Genomic DNA, 18,390 nt, shown 5'->3' on the forward strand with positions numbered 1-18,390 from the left:
AAAAATCATATGATCATCTCATTAGATGCAGGGAAAGCATTTGACAAAATCCAACATCCCTTCATGATAAAAGTCCTACAGAGGCTGGGAATAGAAGGAACATATCTCAATATAATAAAGGCTATTTATGACAAGCCCACAGGCAACATATTACTAACTGGGGCAAAACTGGACACTTTTCCACAAAAAATCAGGAACAAGACAAGTGTGTCCACTGTTCCCATTTTTATTTAATATAGTTTTGGAATTCTTAGCCATAGCAATAAGGGAAGAGATGCACATAAAAGGGATACAAATTGGAAAGGAGGAAATCAAGTTATCATTTGCAGATACATGATTCTATATATAAAGGACCCTAAAGACTGTATCAGTAAACTGTTAGAGCTGATAAACACCTATAACCATGTAGCAGGATACAAAACAAATACACAGAAATCAGTAGATATCCTATATGCTAATAACAAACACACAGGGGATGAAATCAGAGAATCACTCCTATTCACAATTTCATCAAAGAAAATAAAGTATCTTACAATGAACCTAACCAAGGAAGTAAAGGATCTCTACAATGAAAACTATAAAATACTCAAGCGAGAAATTGCAGAAGACACCAGAAAAGGAAAAATATCCCTTGTTCCTGAATTGGAAGAATCAATATTGTGAAAATGGCAATCTTACCTAAAGCAATCTACATATTTAATGCAATCCCCATCAAAATTCCAAAGGCATTCTTCACAGAAATAGAAAAAACAATCCAAAAATTCATTTGGAATCACAAAAAAAAAACCCCTCTAATATCTAAAATTATACTGAGCAACAAAAATAAGGCGGGTGGTATCACCATACCTGATTTTAACATATACTACACAGCCATAGTAACAAAAACAGCATGGGACTGGCACAAAAGCATGGATGTAGATCAATGGAACAGAATAGAGGACCCAGTCCAGGTAGCTCTTGCCATCTGATATTCAATAAAAAATCCAAAAATGCTCATTGGAGAAAAGGCAGCCTCTTCAGCAAAGGGTGCTGGGAAAACTGCATATGTATCTGTAGAATGATGAAAATAGATTCTTCTCTCTCTCCATGCACACGAATTAAATCCAAGTTGACTAAAGACCTTAACATCACACCCGAATCTCTGAAATTGCATGTTCTCCTTTGTATGTGATTCCTAGCCAGAGTTGATTGGGCTTCTGTGTGAGAAGGATAAAACTCAGTAGCAGAGACCAGTAAGTTAAAAAGGAGATATAAAGGGAAGAGAAAGGAAGGGAGGAGGGTACTTAATAGGTTGGTATTGTATATATGTAAGTAGAAGAATAAATTAACGAGGTAAAAAGGGCCAAAGTGAGGTCAGGGGAAGTGATTGAGTAAAGGAAAGGTGGAGATAGGGCTAATCAAAATCTAAGAGGATGCAAATAAATCATATGGAATCCTCTGGTTTTGGACAATGGAACACTCAGAAGTCATAGATCATTGTTAGAAAATTTTCAGTGCCAGGGATAGGATACTTCCAGTGAGTTTTTGGCCAGGGAGGTCCCTGATGCCCCTAAAACATTATAGGCCATTGCTGAGGCCCTTGGTTTCCTATTAGGGATCAATGGTAAGACGCTATTGCTGAAGACTCCACATACTTGGGGTGCAAGGCCACTGAGAAATCCTGCTGGAACTGAGCTAATAACCTCCTCCATGTAGACCAGCTGACAGAAAGCTGGATGAATTCGTTCTACATGTAGTTCAATGGGAGAAAGAGATACCACCAGTGAAGATACTCAACAGTGGACACTGCATGCCTTATAATTGACCAGCCAGGCCAAATGAGCCAACGGGTGCAATAGCGGCAGGTCTGTCATGGCAGATGGAATTCTATTCAACAGTTACAAAAAAAATGACATTTAAATCTGTAGAAAATGGTTGAAGTTGGAACAAATCATTCTAAGTAAACTCATACAATCAGAGAAATACAACTGTCACATGTTCTTACTCATCTACAGTTCCTAACCTGGATCAGCCTGAGTTGCTGACATACCTGAATAGCATTTTGAGGCTTATACAATAAGGAGGGTAGGGCTTGGGGGAAGGGAAGGGTGGGGGTGACACAAAACTGAACCCAAATTGAACTGGTACCATAGAAATCTATCTCCTTGGAATCAAACTAAAAGTTAGAACCCTCAAGAGGACGTTAGGGAAACATGAATCAAAGGGCTCTGGAGAGGGTGAGACAAAGCCTTTCCTCAAATTTCTCCTGTTTCCTTTCTTTTCCCTTGGGGCTGGCCTGTAATTCCCTATACCAGGATATGGTCTACATCCACAATGAGCTGTTGATCAGAACGACCTACTAGATCTCCCAAAAGAAACTTGATTACCCACCAGAAGATAATGGTAAGACCCAACTGTGAAGACACCATATGCTGTTGGCATGAACCATGGACAGACCTGGTTGGAATTAGGAGGAGAGCCAGTCTCCAGACAATTAGCCTGCCTCATGCTGGAAGGCACTACATGAGCTACTGAGGGAATGTGGCCAACATCTGTCCACGCAACTCAAAGTCTAAGCAAGTCAGAAGCAAACAACCTGACGAGATGATCCCACAAGTGTAATAGTGGCACACAGCCATGGTGGATAACCAGCTATTCTTGGATTGGCTAATAGTTCCACTCAGTGGAAAGGAAACATATCTGGAACAATATCTGAAACCATATGTGGAACAATCCAGATAATGATTCTTCTGCTTTCCATTGTCAAGCTCCTACTAACCTTGGGAGAGGGTCTATACCCTTAAAATTCTCTAAATTAATAATGGTTATCTCATTTTACCAGTGCTGACTTCATTGTCCATTGGAGAATCTGCTTCTCTTTTTCAGACAGGAGCTGGACCTAAGGAGATAAATGACCCAGTGCACTCTACCCTGACCCCATATGGAACAACAGAAAAACTGGGGAAATGAGCAAGAATGTTGCTTCCTTAGGGAATCTGATATTAGCACAACAGTGAATGAGCTAAACACTGAAGACACCCAAAACCTACCAAACCAGAGATCCAGAGGCTCCTAAATGCCCATCACTGGAGTAAACTTAAAATGCTCCCAGCATGGCTCAGGGAATTTTGTGGAAGAGGGTGCTGAAAGAATGTTAGGGCCACAGGTTGGAACATTTTGTGCAAAGATATTGCCTGTTTTGTTTCTGTAGAAGACAAGCAGGTCCAGATTGCCCTAAGCCAGCAGCAGGGGTACTAGGGCCAGGTAACTGGGAGGTGGGGTACCTGCAGCTCTGGCCTATTCACTCTTCATTGGGGACCAGGGCTTGGTCAATCAGGAAGACAGAGCACAAGGCCTGCTTCTGCAGTGGGCAGGCAGTGTCCAGGCTGCTCCAAGCCAGGTGTAGGAGCACCTTAGCCAGGAAACTGGGAGGTGAGGAACTGACAGGGAGCTCTGGCCTGCAGACTGTGGGTGCACTCTCAGGCACAGGGAATCTGAGAATTAGGGCAAAAGTTTTTTGTTGGTGTTGTTGCTTTGTTTTGTTTTTTAAATACAAGTGAAGTTTAAAAGATCTTTCTACTCACTGTTGTAAATGATCCAAAATAAGAATGCAAAGTTAGGCTGTCCTTAAGTGGATTATGTTGTGGGTAAAAGATTTCTTGAATTCTGTGTTCTTTTCTAAGTAATAATCCATCCATAGTGTTAAATTTGGACCTTATTAATGATAAAAATTATGTATCTGGGCTGGAGAGATGGCTTAGCAGTTAAGCACTTGCCTGTGACGCCTAAGGACCCCAGTTCAAGGTTCAATTCCCCAGGACCCACATTAGCCAAATGCACAAGGGGGTGCACGCGTCTGGAGTTCGTTTGCAGTGGCTGGAAGCCCTGGCACGCCCATTCTCTCTCTCTCCCTTTCACTCTCAAATAAATAAAGATAAAACAAAAAAATTATGTATCTATTAAATATTCTGTTTTTGATACACAAAAAGTATGAGTATTGTCAAGTCAGCAGTTTTTGAGTTGCTTAACAAATTCATTTTTAATCCTCAGTCCAATTCCATTTCATACTAGCATTTGTTCCTACTGTGAACTCTTGTGTATGTATGTATATATACATATATATATGTATGTATATATGTATGTATACATACATATATCTTAACCTTTTTCCAACTTATGCTCATATTTATTTTTTAAGCGGTTATATATTTTTTACTTAGGGTTCTTTTGCCTTGAAAAGTTTATTTAAATGTACAAATAATACTTGATTTATCTTTCAGGGGTGATTGCCAAAGAGGAGTAAATTTATATGCTATGTGGCCTCCTGGTGCCGGGCTCCTTCCAGGTCAGGTAGTGCTGAGGGAAGGACCAGGCCTGCTGGTTCCTCCCTAGGGGTTGAGGGGATGATGAACATCAGACGACTCAGAAACCTCTCCTGGCCACTGGAGAAAAACCACACTTTTTGATACAGGAACTCGCAGAAACAACTCGCTTTATTACTCTGAACAGTTGCCTATATCATGTTAGGGACGAAGGTGGGGATTTTAGGATGGGGAAAGAGGTAAGGGACAATAGCAAACTTTAACTATTGAAATGGTAATTACAATTGCAGAGGTAGCAGGCCAGAACCATTAGGCGTCTTGCTGAGTCACAGCTGGCCAGAGACAGGTCGCCAAACTTTAGCTAGGCTCAGGAAGTTCCACTAGGCCTCATGCCTGGGCCTTTTAGGGCCCAACTTCCTGGGACCAGCTTATTTAGCTTGAATCTTCCAGAAAGAAGGCTGGGTTAGGATTGCTGTTTATTACATGGCATTTTTCTTCCTGAACAGATGTGTTAGTCAGTTAATGTTTGTATTACAATACAGGTATCATTGGAATTAGTCAAATGCTTTATAAAGGTGGATAATTATGGCAACTAAAATTTTATTTATTTTCATTTTACTTGTATATATGCTTGTGTGTGTTTTGTGGGGGAGGGGTAGAGTGCATTTTCATGTGAATGTGCCCTTCTGGCCCCATATGCTTGCCTGCAGAGTGAGGCACTCACCTGTAGTGGCAGAAGTGGAGCTTCATGCGCCCAGCTCCATTACCCTTCCACCTGGTTTTATTTTGAGCCAGAATCAGTCTTTCTATGCCTCCCTCCTTCTCTCTCTGTCCTTTCCTCTCTCCCTTCCTTCTTCCTTTCCTCCTTCTTCCCTTCCCCTTCTCTTCCCCTCTTCTCTGCTCCACCTCACCCCACTACAGAGCTTGCTGCATGCCTTTAAACTGAATCATTCTTATGGTAATGGTTTCTGCTTTTATCACAATGTCTTCTCATTTTAATAAGTAAGCTAATTTTACTTTTTGTTTTGCTTCTCTCCCTTTTACTTTGTTACAGTGCAATACAAGACTACAGTACTTGCTTTTGCATAGTATTTGTGAATTTGCTATGTTCCTATTTATTTATTTAAGGGGGAAAGAGAGAATGGGCTCACCAGGGCCTCTGGCCACTGCAAACAGACTCCAGGTGCATGCACCCCCTTGTGCATCTGGCTTACGTGGGTCCTGGGGAATTGAACTGAGGTCCTTAGGCTTCTCAGGCAAATGCCTTAACTGCTAAGCCATTTCCCCAGCCCTCATGTTCCTATTTAAATATAGACTGCTGTGGTTCATTTTAGATCTTGCTCATTTTCACCCAAATAAAGCAACTTAACTGATGAATTAGAATTTGTTCATCAGACTATCCTTTGCTGATAGCCATTAGAAAGGGCGCAGGTGTGAGGGATTGATGTAACAGATGTCAAGAATAAAGCAACAGTAGGAGTAAACTGTATTCTGACAGTGCATCAGTAAGTGTATCCTTACTCTGCAGAGAAGGGTGTGTTCATGAACCTTTAAACACTAATGAATTGAAATAACCATTCATAATTAGTAACTTGCTATTTTAAAATTGGGTTTCTGAAAATTTCCTAACATACCTATTTATTTCTCAGTTGATGCTACATTTATAAAAAACAGAGATATTTAAATATCCATTTCTGTTCTTTTTAATTTTGTGTAAAGTTAATATAATTTTGAAGCACAATATTAATCCTTTTCTGAGCTAAAAATATTTCCTACTGCAGTATGAAATAAGGTGTTTCACACGAGGAACTCACTTTGATGTGCTAGCTTATCAGCTATATCCATATGCATTCCAGGTAGTCCCAATTGTCACACCTCCCCCATCTCAGTCAGCTCTGCTACCATAGCAGAATTCCATGGGGCATGTGGCTTAAACAGCACACACATTTATCACCATGCTAAAAGCCAGAACTCAGGTGCTAGCATTGCCAAGCTCTGGTAAGAGCCCTGTTCCTTGTTTGTAGGCACCTACCATCTCTTTGTGCTCACGTGGACAGAGCAAATACTGTGGTGAATGTTATAAGCACATGCATTCTTTCAGATTGGAGTCACCACTTAATAACTTCATTCAGCCTTAATTCATTCAGCTTACTTCTTTAAAGGCCTAGTCTCCAAATATAGACAGTCAAGTTTAGGGCTTCAACATAGGCATTTTGGGAGCACATAATACTTTCCACCATTGCCTAGTTTAACTTTGCCAAAGGATCTTTTGCTGTCTTAAGAGCCATCATGTATGTTTTTTGTACTAGGATTTCTCTAAAACTGTACCTGCATTGTGCATTTACCTAGAGTTACACAGGTAACCTCTGTAGAACAAATCTCAGTGACATGCCCAATAGTAGGCAGCATTATGACATTGTGGTCCTCCTGCAGGCCAAGGTGCTGAGCTAAGTTTTAATTGCTCTTATCCCTACAAATTATCATAAGCATTCAGGTTGCCTAGCCAATCATTTTTTTTTTAAGACCTGAATTTCAAATTTCTGTTTCATGCTTAGAATTATTGTGGTTTTGGACGATATTTTAAACTGGGTGAAAAGGCAAAAGAAAAAATGTGGAATCAAGAAGTGAAAGCATAATTGTTTATAGTTCAGTAAGTGGTTGTGGTTAAGAAATGTGTCTTCTCATCCTTGCCAGATGACTTAAAGTTTTTGTTATTTTGAAAATATTTTTTGTACAATTCACAGGGTAAGGATGTAGGCTTCTGGATTTTGTTTTTTAGATACTATAAAAATATTAATGCAAGCCAGGTATAGTGGTACTAGCCTTTAACTGTAGCACTTGGAAGCCTAAGTTAGGAGGATTGCCATGAGTTTGAGGTCAGCCTGGGCTACAGAGTGAGTTCGAGGTTAGCCTGGACTAGAGTGAGACTCTGCTTCAAAACAAAAGCAAAACGTATTAATGCAATTGAGGATTTAACAGAGGCTCAATTACTGAGTACTCAGTGGAACATGCCATTGCCAAGCATATGGAGATCACTGGTAAATCAGGCATAGCTGTAAAAGGACAGTATAATTACATACAAATAAACATGGCTCAGCTTTTAGTACATTTTAATGGGAAAACAGCAGCAGTACAGTACAAACAGTCACTAGATAAACATGGTTGGGATTTGATTTTGGAATGCATTACTTTCTTATTTGAGGTGTCACATGAGTCCATTCTCTGGGCAAGTGCAAAGTGTAACTGAGGTAAAGGTAAGGGGTGAAAAATCAGAAGCATCCAGGTTGGCAGTGGAATCAAGACTGGAAATAAAGGATGCCAAGTTCTTTACATCAGTTTGTACTAGCTTTGTTCATCGCTTTTTTATGTATTGGTACTATTCCAGTTGCAGTACAGAGTTCACAGTATAACAAAGTTACTTATTATTATGCAAAAATAAAAGGCACAACCCAGAGATACAACTAGGAAATAAAAGAGAGAGCTGTCCTCAGAGAGACATTTGCCAGGGAAGCTGATGGAACTCTGACTTAAAGCATGATTTTAGGAGTTGGGAAGATGGATGAGTGTGTAAAGTGCTTGCTATGCCAGCATGAGAACCTGAGTTTTGATCCCCAGCAACCACATAAAATGGTAGGCATGGTGGCATGTGTCTATAGTCTTAGTGTTGGGGAGACAGAGATAGGTGGGGCTTACAAACCGGCTACTCTAGTTGGTGAACTCTAGATTCCATGAGAGATCCTGCCTCCAAAAACAAGGTAGAGGGCTGGAGAGATGGTATAGTGGTTATGGCGCCTGCCTGCAAAGCCTAAGGACCCATTTTCAACTCTTTAGATCCTATATAAGCCAGTCACACAAAGTGACACAAGTGTGCAAAATCATAAATGTTCACAAGGTGTTGCATGCTTCTGGCATTCAGTTACAGTGTCTGGAAGCCCTGGTGTGCCAGTTCTCATTCTCTCTCTCTCCTCTCCCTGTCATTAAAAAAATTAAAAGGCCAGTCTGTTGAGATTGCTTCAAACAAACAAGGTAGAGAGTGACTGAGGGGGATGCCCAATATTCACTTCTGGCCTCCACATGCGTGTGCACATGTGTGTACAAACACCCACACATAATATGTATATATGAATACACATTCATTTACACCACATATACACAAACCAAAACAATGTAAAAATTAAACAAGGACTAAGGAGATGGCTCAGCAGATAAGAGCACTTGCTCCACAAGCATGAGGACATGAAGTTGATTCCTAGAGCCCATGATAAAAGCCAATGAGGGCTGGAGAGATGGCTTAGCGGTTATGGTGCTTGCCTGTAAAGCCTAACGACCTAAGTTCGATTTCCCAGTACCCATGTATATCCAGATGCAGTGACACATGCATCTGGAGTTTGTTTGCAGGACTGGAGGCCCTAGTGCACCATTCTCTGTGCCTGCCTCTCTCTCTCTCTCTCTCTCTCTCTCCCCCTCCCTCCCTCCTTCCCTCCCTCCCTCTCTCTCTCTCTCTCTCTCTCTCTCTCTCTCTCTCTCTCTCTCTATATATATATATATATATATATATATATATATATATATTTGCATATAAATTAAAATATTTTTTAAGAAAAAGCTAATGGGGCCTGCAGAGATGGTTCAGTGGTTAAGGCACTTGCCTGCAAATCCTGATGGCCCAGGTTCAATTCCCCAGTACCCATGTAATGTCAAATACACAAAGTGTTATATGTATCTGGAATTCGTTTGCAGTGGCTAGAGGCCTTGGCACAACCATTCTCATTTCTCTCCTCTTTGCCCCCCCCCATCTGCTTGCAAGTAAATAAATTAATTAATTAAATAAATAAATTTGGAAAAGCCAAGCTAGTCATGCATGACTGTAATCCCAGGGTTGAACAAGGTCAGTTGGTGCTAGGCTATAATAATGAGTTTAAGGAATCTCAGTATACCAGGGCTGGAGAGGAGGCTTAGCATTTAAGGCGCTTGCCTGCAAAGCCACCCAGGTTTGACTCCCCAGGACCCACATAAACCAGATGCACCAGGGATTATTGCATCTGGAGTTCATTTGCAATGCCTAGAGGCCCTGGCACACCCATTCTCCCTCTCTCTCTCCCTCTCTGTCTCTCTACCTGCCTATTTCTGTATCTCTCTCTCCCTCAAAATTAATAAATAAAAATGAAATATTAAAAAATATCTTAAAGGTGTATGCCATCATGCTTGGCTGAAACTTAAAAAAAAAAAAAAAGACTGGAAAGATGGCTTAGTGGTTAAGCGCTTGCCTATGAAGCCTAAGGACCGTGGTTCGAGGCTCAATTCCCCAGGAGCCACGTTAGCCAGATGCGCAAGGGGGCACATGCATCTGGAGTTCATTTGCAGTGGCTGGGGGCCATGGTGCATCCATTCTTTCTCTCTCTCTATCTGCCTCTTTATCTCTCTGTCACTTTCAAATAAATGAATGAATAAATAAATAAATAAATAAAAATACCATGGGATATTTTTTATAATCATGGAAAATGTTAATAAATATTGAGAGAAAAAAACAAAAAAAAATTAAAGAAAAGGTATCTCAATATATCTAAAACTTATGCCTTAGTATCAGTATTCTCCTCCTGTGATTCCCAGGAAAGAAAACTGTTCATGTAGATTGTTTCTATCTCAGTAACTGTCAGCCCTATTCTTTCTCAAACCAAAACTACTTGAGTTATTCTTAACTGCTGTGCCCAGGTCTACTCCCACTCCTTGTGCAAGTCTGCCTGTCTCTACCTTCAGATAATCTGGCCATTTCTCCCCCCTACATTACTCCTTGGGTGTCAGCCACTATTGTTTCTCTAGAATTGCTGAAGCAGTCTCTTGACTAACTGGCCTCCCTGCACCTTCTCTTGCCTTCTTCAGTCTTCTCAGCATACCTCATCATTTGCCTTCCCTGCTAGCTTCTCCACTTAGGAAATACAATGTGACACACAATAGTGTGAGACCTGTCTCCTCCTTTCCTGCCCATTCTGATCTGATTTCCTTTTTCCACTATGAGGCTCAGGTGGAATACATTTAAATCCAGTCAGGACATAAGTAAGCTTTCTTTTAAAAACACTATATGGAGGTTGGAGAGATGGCTTAGCAGTTCAGGTGCATTCCTGCAAAGCCTAAGAACCCAGGTTCAATTCTCCAGGGCCCACATAAGCTAGACGCATGTGGTGGCACATGCATCTGGAGTTTGTTTGCAGTGGCTAAAGGCCCTAGCATGCCCCTACTCTCTCACTCTCCCTGTCTCTGTCTCTAACAGATTAAAATGTAAAAAACACTGTTTGGACTTTGCAGAAAGCTGGGACGATAATGGGAATTTTATGACCATTTTCTTTTGGCATTTGGAGGGTCTAATTTGATCATAAGAATTGTTACACTGAAGTCACTCAACTTTGTGCTGGATATTTTTTTGTTGTTTATTTTTATTTATTTAGTTGAAAGCAACAGAGAGAGAGAGAGAGAGAATGGTCGAGCCAGGACCTCCAGCCACTCCACACGAACTCCAGATGCGTGCACCTCCTTGTGCATCTAGCTAATGTGGGTTCTGGTTCTGGGGAATTGAGTCTTGAACTGGGGTCCTTAGGCTTCACAGGCAAGCACTTAACTGCTAAGCCATCTCTCCAGCCATATGCTGGATATTTTCACTGGGATGTAATGCTAGGACTCTATCAGACATTGAATTCTGTTTAATTGTGATAATGTTAACTTGTTGATGGTTAAATTAGACAATAACCAGAGTGTAGAGATTTGGCAAAGGTTATAAGATACTCTGTGAATATTCACTTTAACAATGAAAATGTGATTGTGTAGAACTCAAATTATGTGTTGGGAAAACAGAAGGGATGATAAGCTCTGATAATTTTACAAACCCAGGAGTTCCTGAATAACTACTGCCAAGTTAATTTAATAGGACATGGGATTATGTAAAGTTATTATTTAATATTTGACATGTAATAAGAACCATAAAGCTATCTTGTTAGTGATTATATGGGGCATGTTAGCCATAAAATAGCATTTTAATAGACTAAAATATGAAATGATTGCAGCATGGTGGTTTGTTATGAGTCAGCAATACCAGAATGGCAGTTTAAGAATGAAGGTCCCATCTGTAGATGAAATAGGTTAAAATCTTCTGATATCTATCCTTGACCCTCTAGGCTTGTTTTAGCTGTTTGTGTGTTTGTGTGCATGGGCACGCACACATGCACATTTATTTATATCTGTGCATGTGTATACTTAGATGTTTATTGAATAAAGAATGAAAGAAAAAAGAGCAATATACATATTGTTTGGAATATTATGTGGATTTATTATAACAATCTTTATTGCCATTGTGGTTCATCTTAGGTATTTCTGGCTTAATACTATTTATGAGTTTCTGTAACAGCTTGCTGTGGCGTTTTGATTGAGATGTCCCCTATAACCTCATGAGTTTTGAATACTTGGTCCCTGGCTGGTGACAGTTGGGAGGTGGAGCCTCCCAACTTTGTTGTTGAGGGCAGACGGAAGGTATTAAAGTGCAGTTCTCCTTTGCCAACAGGAGCTCAGCTCACTCTTGCAGGCTCCTGCTGCTGTGGCAAGATGAAATGCTCAGCCTCTGTTCTCCCATCCTTTCCCTGCCATAATGAAGTTTCCTCCGGAAATTCTAAGCCAACATAAGCCCTTTCCCCCTGCCAGCTGCTTTTGCTTGGTTATTCTGTTCCAGCAACAAGAAGTTAGCTACAACACTTGCCTTTTATAAACTGTTTCAGGATTTGTGCCTACTCTAAGATGCAGTTCAGTTGAAAAGTGAGATATTTAGTATCCACTTTATTTTCTTCCAGAGAGGGAAGCCTGGAGGTTGCAAAGCACCCTGTAGCACATGGAATTGGGAACCTGTGTTTAGTTGGCCACATGAATTTGAGCAAAGTAGCCAGTTCTCAACAATAGAGTCTTACCTTCTAGTTCTGGTTGGCAAGCAAGATCAATGGCAAGGGCTGGAGAGATGGCTTAGCGGTTAAGCGCTTGCCTGTGAAGCCTAAGGACCCCGGTTCAAGGCTTGATTCTCCAGGTCCCACGTTAGCCAGATGTACAAGGGGGCGCATGCATCTGGAGTTCGTTTGCAGTGGCTGGAAGCCCTGGCGTGCCCATTCATTCTCTCTCTCTCTCTATCTCTATCTCTATCTCTCCCTCTCCCTCTCCCTCTCCCTCTCCCTCTCCCACTCCCCCTCCCCCCCCCCCCTCTCTCTCTCTCTCTCTCTCTCTCTCTCTCTCTCTCTCTCTGCCTCTTTCTGTCTCTGTCACTCTCAAATAAATAAATAAAAATGAACAAAAAATTTTTTTAAAAAAAGATCACTGGCAATAGTTTTTAATTCCTCCCTCATTCTGTCCCTTCCTTGTTTCCTTCCTTTCTTCTCACTATGTTGGCTTTGTTGCCCAGCTTGACCTTCAGATCTCATTTCTCTTACTATATATGTTTCTAGTGGTTGTTGCCTTAAAGATACCAACCACCACTCCCTAAATGAAGAATTTGCAAAGTTTTTGTTTTTTATTTTGGCATGTTTTGTGTCCATAAAAGTCCTTATGTTAGTCACCTTGCCTATCACTGACATACTACCTGGTAGGCAATTTAAGGGAGGTTTATTTTGCCTCACAGCTTCAAAAAGAACATACTGTCACAGTAAAGAAGCCATGGCAAGTCATGAGCGTAGAAGCCTTTAGTAGAAGCTCTCCACATCTTGGTGGAGCAGCAGACAGAAATCACAGGATGCAACCAAAGTGGATAACCTTCAAGGCCTTCTCTAGCATCCCACTCCTGCCACCTAAAGGTTCTGTCATTTCTCAAAGGAGTACCATCAGTCAGGGACCAAGTAAACATTTGAGTCTGTGGTAGGTATTTGAGAGTTAAACCCTAACAGCCCTTACATTTTTACCATTAGAAACATTAGAATAGATGCAACTAGCCAATAACAGATTATTTCAAAGGAAAGAATCAAAGCAGATAATGAAAAGGAATAGGCATATAAAAAGGAAAGAGCAAACAGTAGTCATGCTTCATCTTTGTGATCATCAAAAGGGTTTAAGGGCTAGAGAGATTGCTCAGTGGTTAGGGCACATGCTTGAAATGTCTTTCTGGGTTCAATTCCCCAGTACCAACATGCAGCCAGATGCACAAAGTGGGCATGGGCTAAAGTTCACTTGCAGCAGCAAGAGGCCCTGGCACTCACACTCTGTCTCTCTCCTCCCTCTCTCTCCTTGCAAATAAATACAATATTTTTTAAAGGGTTCAAGTTTGGGAGTAAAAATACTGAAATCATGAATCTGAGGTTTTCACATAACAAGTCTTTTTGTGATAGAATATTTGTTTTTGTTGCTTAAAATATAAATATTAAATGAGGAGCTGGAGAAATATCTCAGCAGGTAAGGTGCTTGCCTGAAAATCCTAATGGCCCACATAAAGTCAGATGCACAAAGTGGCACATGTGTATTGAGTTCGTTCTCAGTGCTTGCAGGCCCTGGCATGCCCATTCTTTCTCTCTGTTTTTTTCTCCCTTCCACTGTCTCTCTCTCTCTCTCTCTCTCTCTCTGCTTATGAATAAATAAAATATTTTTTAAAAGGCTAGACATCATGATTCACACCTTTAATTGTAGCACTTAGGAGTCAGATGTAGGAGGATAGCTATGAATTTGAGGCCAGCCTGGGACTACAGAGTGATTTTCAGGTTAGTTTAGGCTAGAGTAAGTCCCTACCTTGATAAAGCAATAAACAAAACAAAATAACAATGTATATATTAAATTCAACATATTAACCTATTTTGATTAAAGAAAAATGTTACAGTGAGAATCATAAAGTTTATATTTTAGTTTGCAAAATGTGTAAAATGTTTTCTGTATTTACAAAAGCTGTCTGAGCGTGGATCAGTTTTTCATGACACCTGAACCATGTTTTTAAAACTTCAGTTTTGCTTTTATTCTATCTTCCACTTCTAGGTAGAAAACACAGTGTATTAACTGTGAAAATCCTAGAGCTGCATGAGGAATGCACCATGCAAGTGGCTATGTGTGAACAGTTATTGGGGCCTCCAGCCACCAGCCCATCCCTAGGTGTGACTGTAAGGCCAGGTGTTGGCCTGAAGGTTCTCTTTATGCGAGAGACTGCAGGTTACCTAAGGGTGCAACCCCAGGACATCGTTCACATCTTCCCTCCTTGGTGAGTATAAGGAGCTTAGTCCAGTGGTCACCAGTGGTGAGTCTGTCTCATAAAAGAAGTACATTTTATTAGGAACAGTTTTATCACTTTATTATAATGATATACCAAGGAAGAAATCCAGAATTTGACATAGGTTTTACATCACAAAAATGAACTGAATTGTCTCTGATGACTTATATGTACTTTTGTATCAAAGTTTGTTTTTTTTTAAAAATTTGCTTCTTTTTATCTATTTATTTGAGAACAACAGGCAGAGAAAGAGGCATTTAGAAAGAGAGAGAGAATGGACACACCAGGGCCTCCAGCCACTGCAAATGAACTTCAGATGCCTGCATCACCTTGTGCATCTGGCTTAACGTGGGTCCTGGGGAATCAAGCCTCAAACAAGGCCCTTAGGTTTTATAGGCAAGTGCTTAACTGCTAAGCCATCTTTCCAGCCCTGCAGCAAACTTTTTATACTTTGGGATGAGAGTGTAAAGGAAACAACCACTTCAAGACCCTTGCCCAAATGGTGTGTTGTTAAGATCTGAAGATCTGTCCATTTTTGGTTTTTTAAAAAATACTTTTTGCCAGGTATGGTGGTTCACACTTTTAATACCAGCACTCAGGAGGCAGAGGTAGGAGGGCCTCCATGAGTTTGAGGCTACTCTGAGACTAGATAGTGAATTCCAGGTCAGCCTGTGCTGGAGCAAGACCGTACCTCAATAAAAATCAAAATAAATAAATAAATATTTTAAGATTTTTATTTGAATACACACACATATATGTTTGTGTGGAGGCGGGCACCAGGGTCTCTTGCTGCTACAAATGAATACGAGACTCATGTGCTGCTTGTTGTGTCTAGCTTTACAAGGGTGGGGGTTAGGAATTAAATCTGGACAGGCATGCTTTGCAAGCAGGTGCCTTTTACTGCTGAGCCATCTCCATTGCCCCCCATTTCTGTTTTCATCCTTGTTAGAAAAATAGTTTTAATTTTTTATTGTTGTTTTGTTTTATTTTGCTTTTTGTTGTTTGTTGTCCGTCGTGTCCCCCCCCCCGCCCCCCCGAGGTAAGGTCTCACTCGAGCTCAGGCTGGCTTGCAGTTCACTATGTAGTCTTAGGATGGCCTCAGACTCTCTGTGATCCTCTTACCTCTGCCTCCCAAGTGCTGGGATTAAAGACATGCACCACCATACCTGGCTAGAAAAATAGCTTTAATAGAAGACCTACATGACAGTAGGATAATACATCTTTATTTAGTATTTCCTTGCTAGTCACTTAAGGGCAAAGGATAAAATGCATTGACTAAAACATAATAGGGTTTGAACTACAGGAGTATAAGTAGTCATTAATGAATCAGAAATTAATGTCAGTAATACCATGTTTGCTTTCTTTTGTACGAGACATTAATATTCACTATAAATAGGCAGGGCCTCTTGCCACTGCAAACAAACTCTAAATGCATGTATGTGCCACTTTGTACATCTGGTTTTATATGGAAAAGAAGGAAGGAAAGGAGGGAGGGAGATATGGAAGGAAAAAAGAGGAGGAGGGGAGGGGGAAGGAGAAGGGGAGAGAGATGAAAAGAGAATAAAAGCAAGAAAAACAAAAAAACAGTAGGTGTGTAAATATGCTGGTGCAGGTAAGTTAGGTTCTATGAACTCTTTTTCTTTACCCAAATGTTAACTGTAATCTAGATGCCACTTGAAAATGACTTATTGGGGCTGGAGAGATGGCTTAGCGGTTAAGCGCTTGCCTGTGAAGCCTAAGGACCCCGGTTCGAGGCTCAGTTCCCCAGGTCCCACGTTAGCCAGATGCACAAGGGGGCGCACGCGTCTGGAGTTCGTTTGCAGAGGCTGGAAGCCCTGGCATGCCCATTCTCTCTCTCTCCCTCTATCTGTCTTTCTCTCTGTGTCTGTCGCTCTCAAATAAATAAATTAATTAATTTAAAAAAAAGATTAAAGGTGTGTGTACTACTACATCCAGCTGCGTTAAAAAAAAGTGTTTTTTTAAAAAAAAGAGGGCTGGAGAGATGGCTTAGCAGTTAAGTGCTTGCCTGTGAAGCCTAAGGACCCCGGTTCAAGGCTCAACTCCCCAGGACCCATGTTAGCCAGATGCACAAGGGGACGCAAGTGTCTGGAGTTCATTTGCAGTGGCTGGAAGCCCTGGCGTGCCCATTCCCTCTCCCTCTCCCTCCCCCTCCTCCCTCCTTCTCTCTCTCTCTCCTCCCTCCTTCTCTCTCTCTCTCTCTCTCCCTCTTTCTCTGTCTGTTGCTCTCAAATAAATAAATAAAAATAACAAAAAAAAAAAATTTAAAAGAAAATGACTTATTGGGTACTGAGGAACCAAACAAGGGCTGGCAGGCTTTTCAAGCAAGTACCTTTAACCATTGAGTCATATCATCAACCCAAGAATTGCATTTTTTTTTCTTTTTTAAATTTTCTTTTTATTATTGACAACTTCTATAATTGTAGATAATAAACCATGATAATTCCCTCCCTCATCCCACTTTCCCTGTCACAACTCCTCTCTCCATCATATCCCTCCTCCTCTCAGTCTCTCTTTTATTTTGATGTCATCATCATTTCCTTCTGTTATACTGGTTTTGTGAAGGTAGGTCCAGGCACTGTGAGGTCATGGATATCTGGGCCATTTTGTGTCTGGAAGAATACATTGTAAGGACTTCTATCCTTTCTTTGACTCTTACATTCTTCCCACCACCTCTTCCACAAGGGACCCTGAGCCTTGGAAGGTGTGTTATAAGTCTCCTTTAGTGTTGACCTTTCTATATCCTCTGATTTTTTGCTTTGATAAGTTATGAGTCTCTCAGTGTCTACTGTCACCTCCCTGGATATATTTGTCTCTTAGTAATAAATGTGGACTCAGGTTTAGTGGCTAATTTCACCAAAGAGTTTCCTCCAAAGGTGGGTTTTTAGGTTTTTTTCACTAGATAATAGATATACATCTTGTTACTGTGATTTCCTAGTTTTTTTTATTTATAGATCCTGCTTAATAAATTCTTACGGAAATCCTATTAGATTTAATGTTACCTTGGTGTTATCAATCTGAAAATACACATGAAAGTAAAGTGTCTTGCCTAGGATTGATTATGGAGTGAAACCCTACCTCGGAAAAAAAAATAATAAGAGGCTAAAAATATCAACTGTAGGGCTAGAGAGATGGCTTAGCAGTTAAGTGCTTGCCTGTGAAGCCTACGGATCTGGTTCAAGGCTCAATGCACAAGGTGATGCACACATCTGGAGTTAGTTTGCAGTGGCTGGAGGCCCTGGTGTGCCTATTCTCCCTCTCTCTCTCTCTCTCTCTCTCTCTCTCTCTCTCTCTCTCTCTCTTTCTCTCCCTCTCTCTCTTTCTCCCTCCCTCCCGCTTTCTCTCTCTCTGTTGCTCTCAAATAAATAAATAAAAATAACCAAAAAAATTAAATTTAAAAAAATCGACTGTAATGAATCCAGTGTCCATCACAGAGTGCCCAGCAGTCACTGACTAAACAATAAACAGCTTTTACTACTGAAGGAAATGCAAAGCTAAATGTAACATGATTCCAAAGAAGTATCTCACAAGTTGAAAACCGATACTTAGGGAAAGGAGAGGAGGGCAAAGAAGAGAAGGTGACACGAAAAGAAAAAGAAGGGATAAGAGTAGAAGGGAATTTTCCATGCTCACGTTTGTGGAGAAATACTAGAACATGTCTCATTGTGGATATCCTGATACCCAATCTGATGCTAGAATGACAACCCTCATCAAAAGACAAAGCAACCAAGTTTCTACTTACCATACTTTTTAATTCAAAAATACTCATCCTGGGCCAGGAGAGAAGGCTTAGTGGTTAAGGCGCATGCCTGTGAAGCCTAAGGACCCCAGTTCGATTCTCCAGGTCCCACGTAAGCCAGATGC

General features: G+C 40.8%; 1 protein-coding gene across 7 annotated transcripts in view; it reads left to right on the plus strand.

Moving 5' to 3' along the window:
• Spidr (scaffold protein involved in DNA repair) overlaps positions 1-18,390 on the plus strand; it is a 453,987-nt gene that overhangs the window by 210,330 nt on the left and 225,267 nt on the right. For all 7 annotated transcript variants that reach the window (XM_045143466.1, XM_045143467.1, XM_045143468.1 and 4 more), the window contains one exon: positions 14,280-14,499. In XM_045143466.1, the coding sequence (XP_044999401.1) occupies positions 14,280-14,499 (220 nt within the window). The remainder of the gene's footprint in view (positions 1-14,279; positions 14,500-18,390) is intronic.

This window comes from Jaculus jaculus, chromosome 2 (assembly GCF_020740685.1).
Source record: "Jaculus jaculus isolate mJacJac1 chromosome 2, mJacJac1.mat.Y.cur, whole genome shotgun sequence".
Lineage (NCBI taxonomy): Eukaryota > Metazoa > Chordata > Mammalia > Rodentia > Dipodidae > Jaculus > Jaculus jaculus.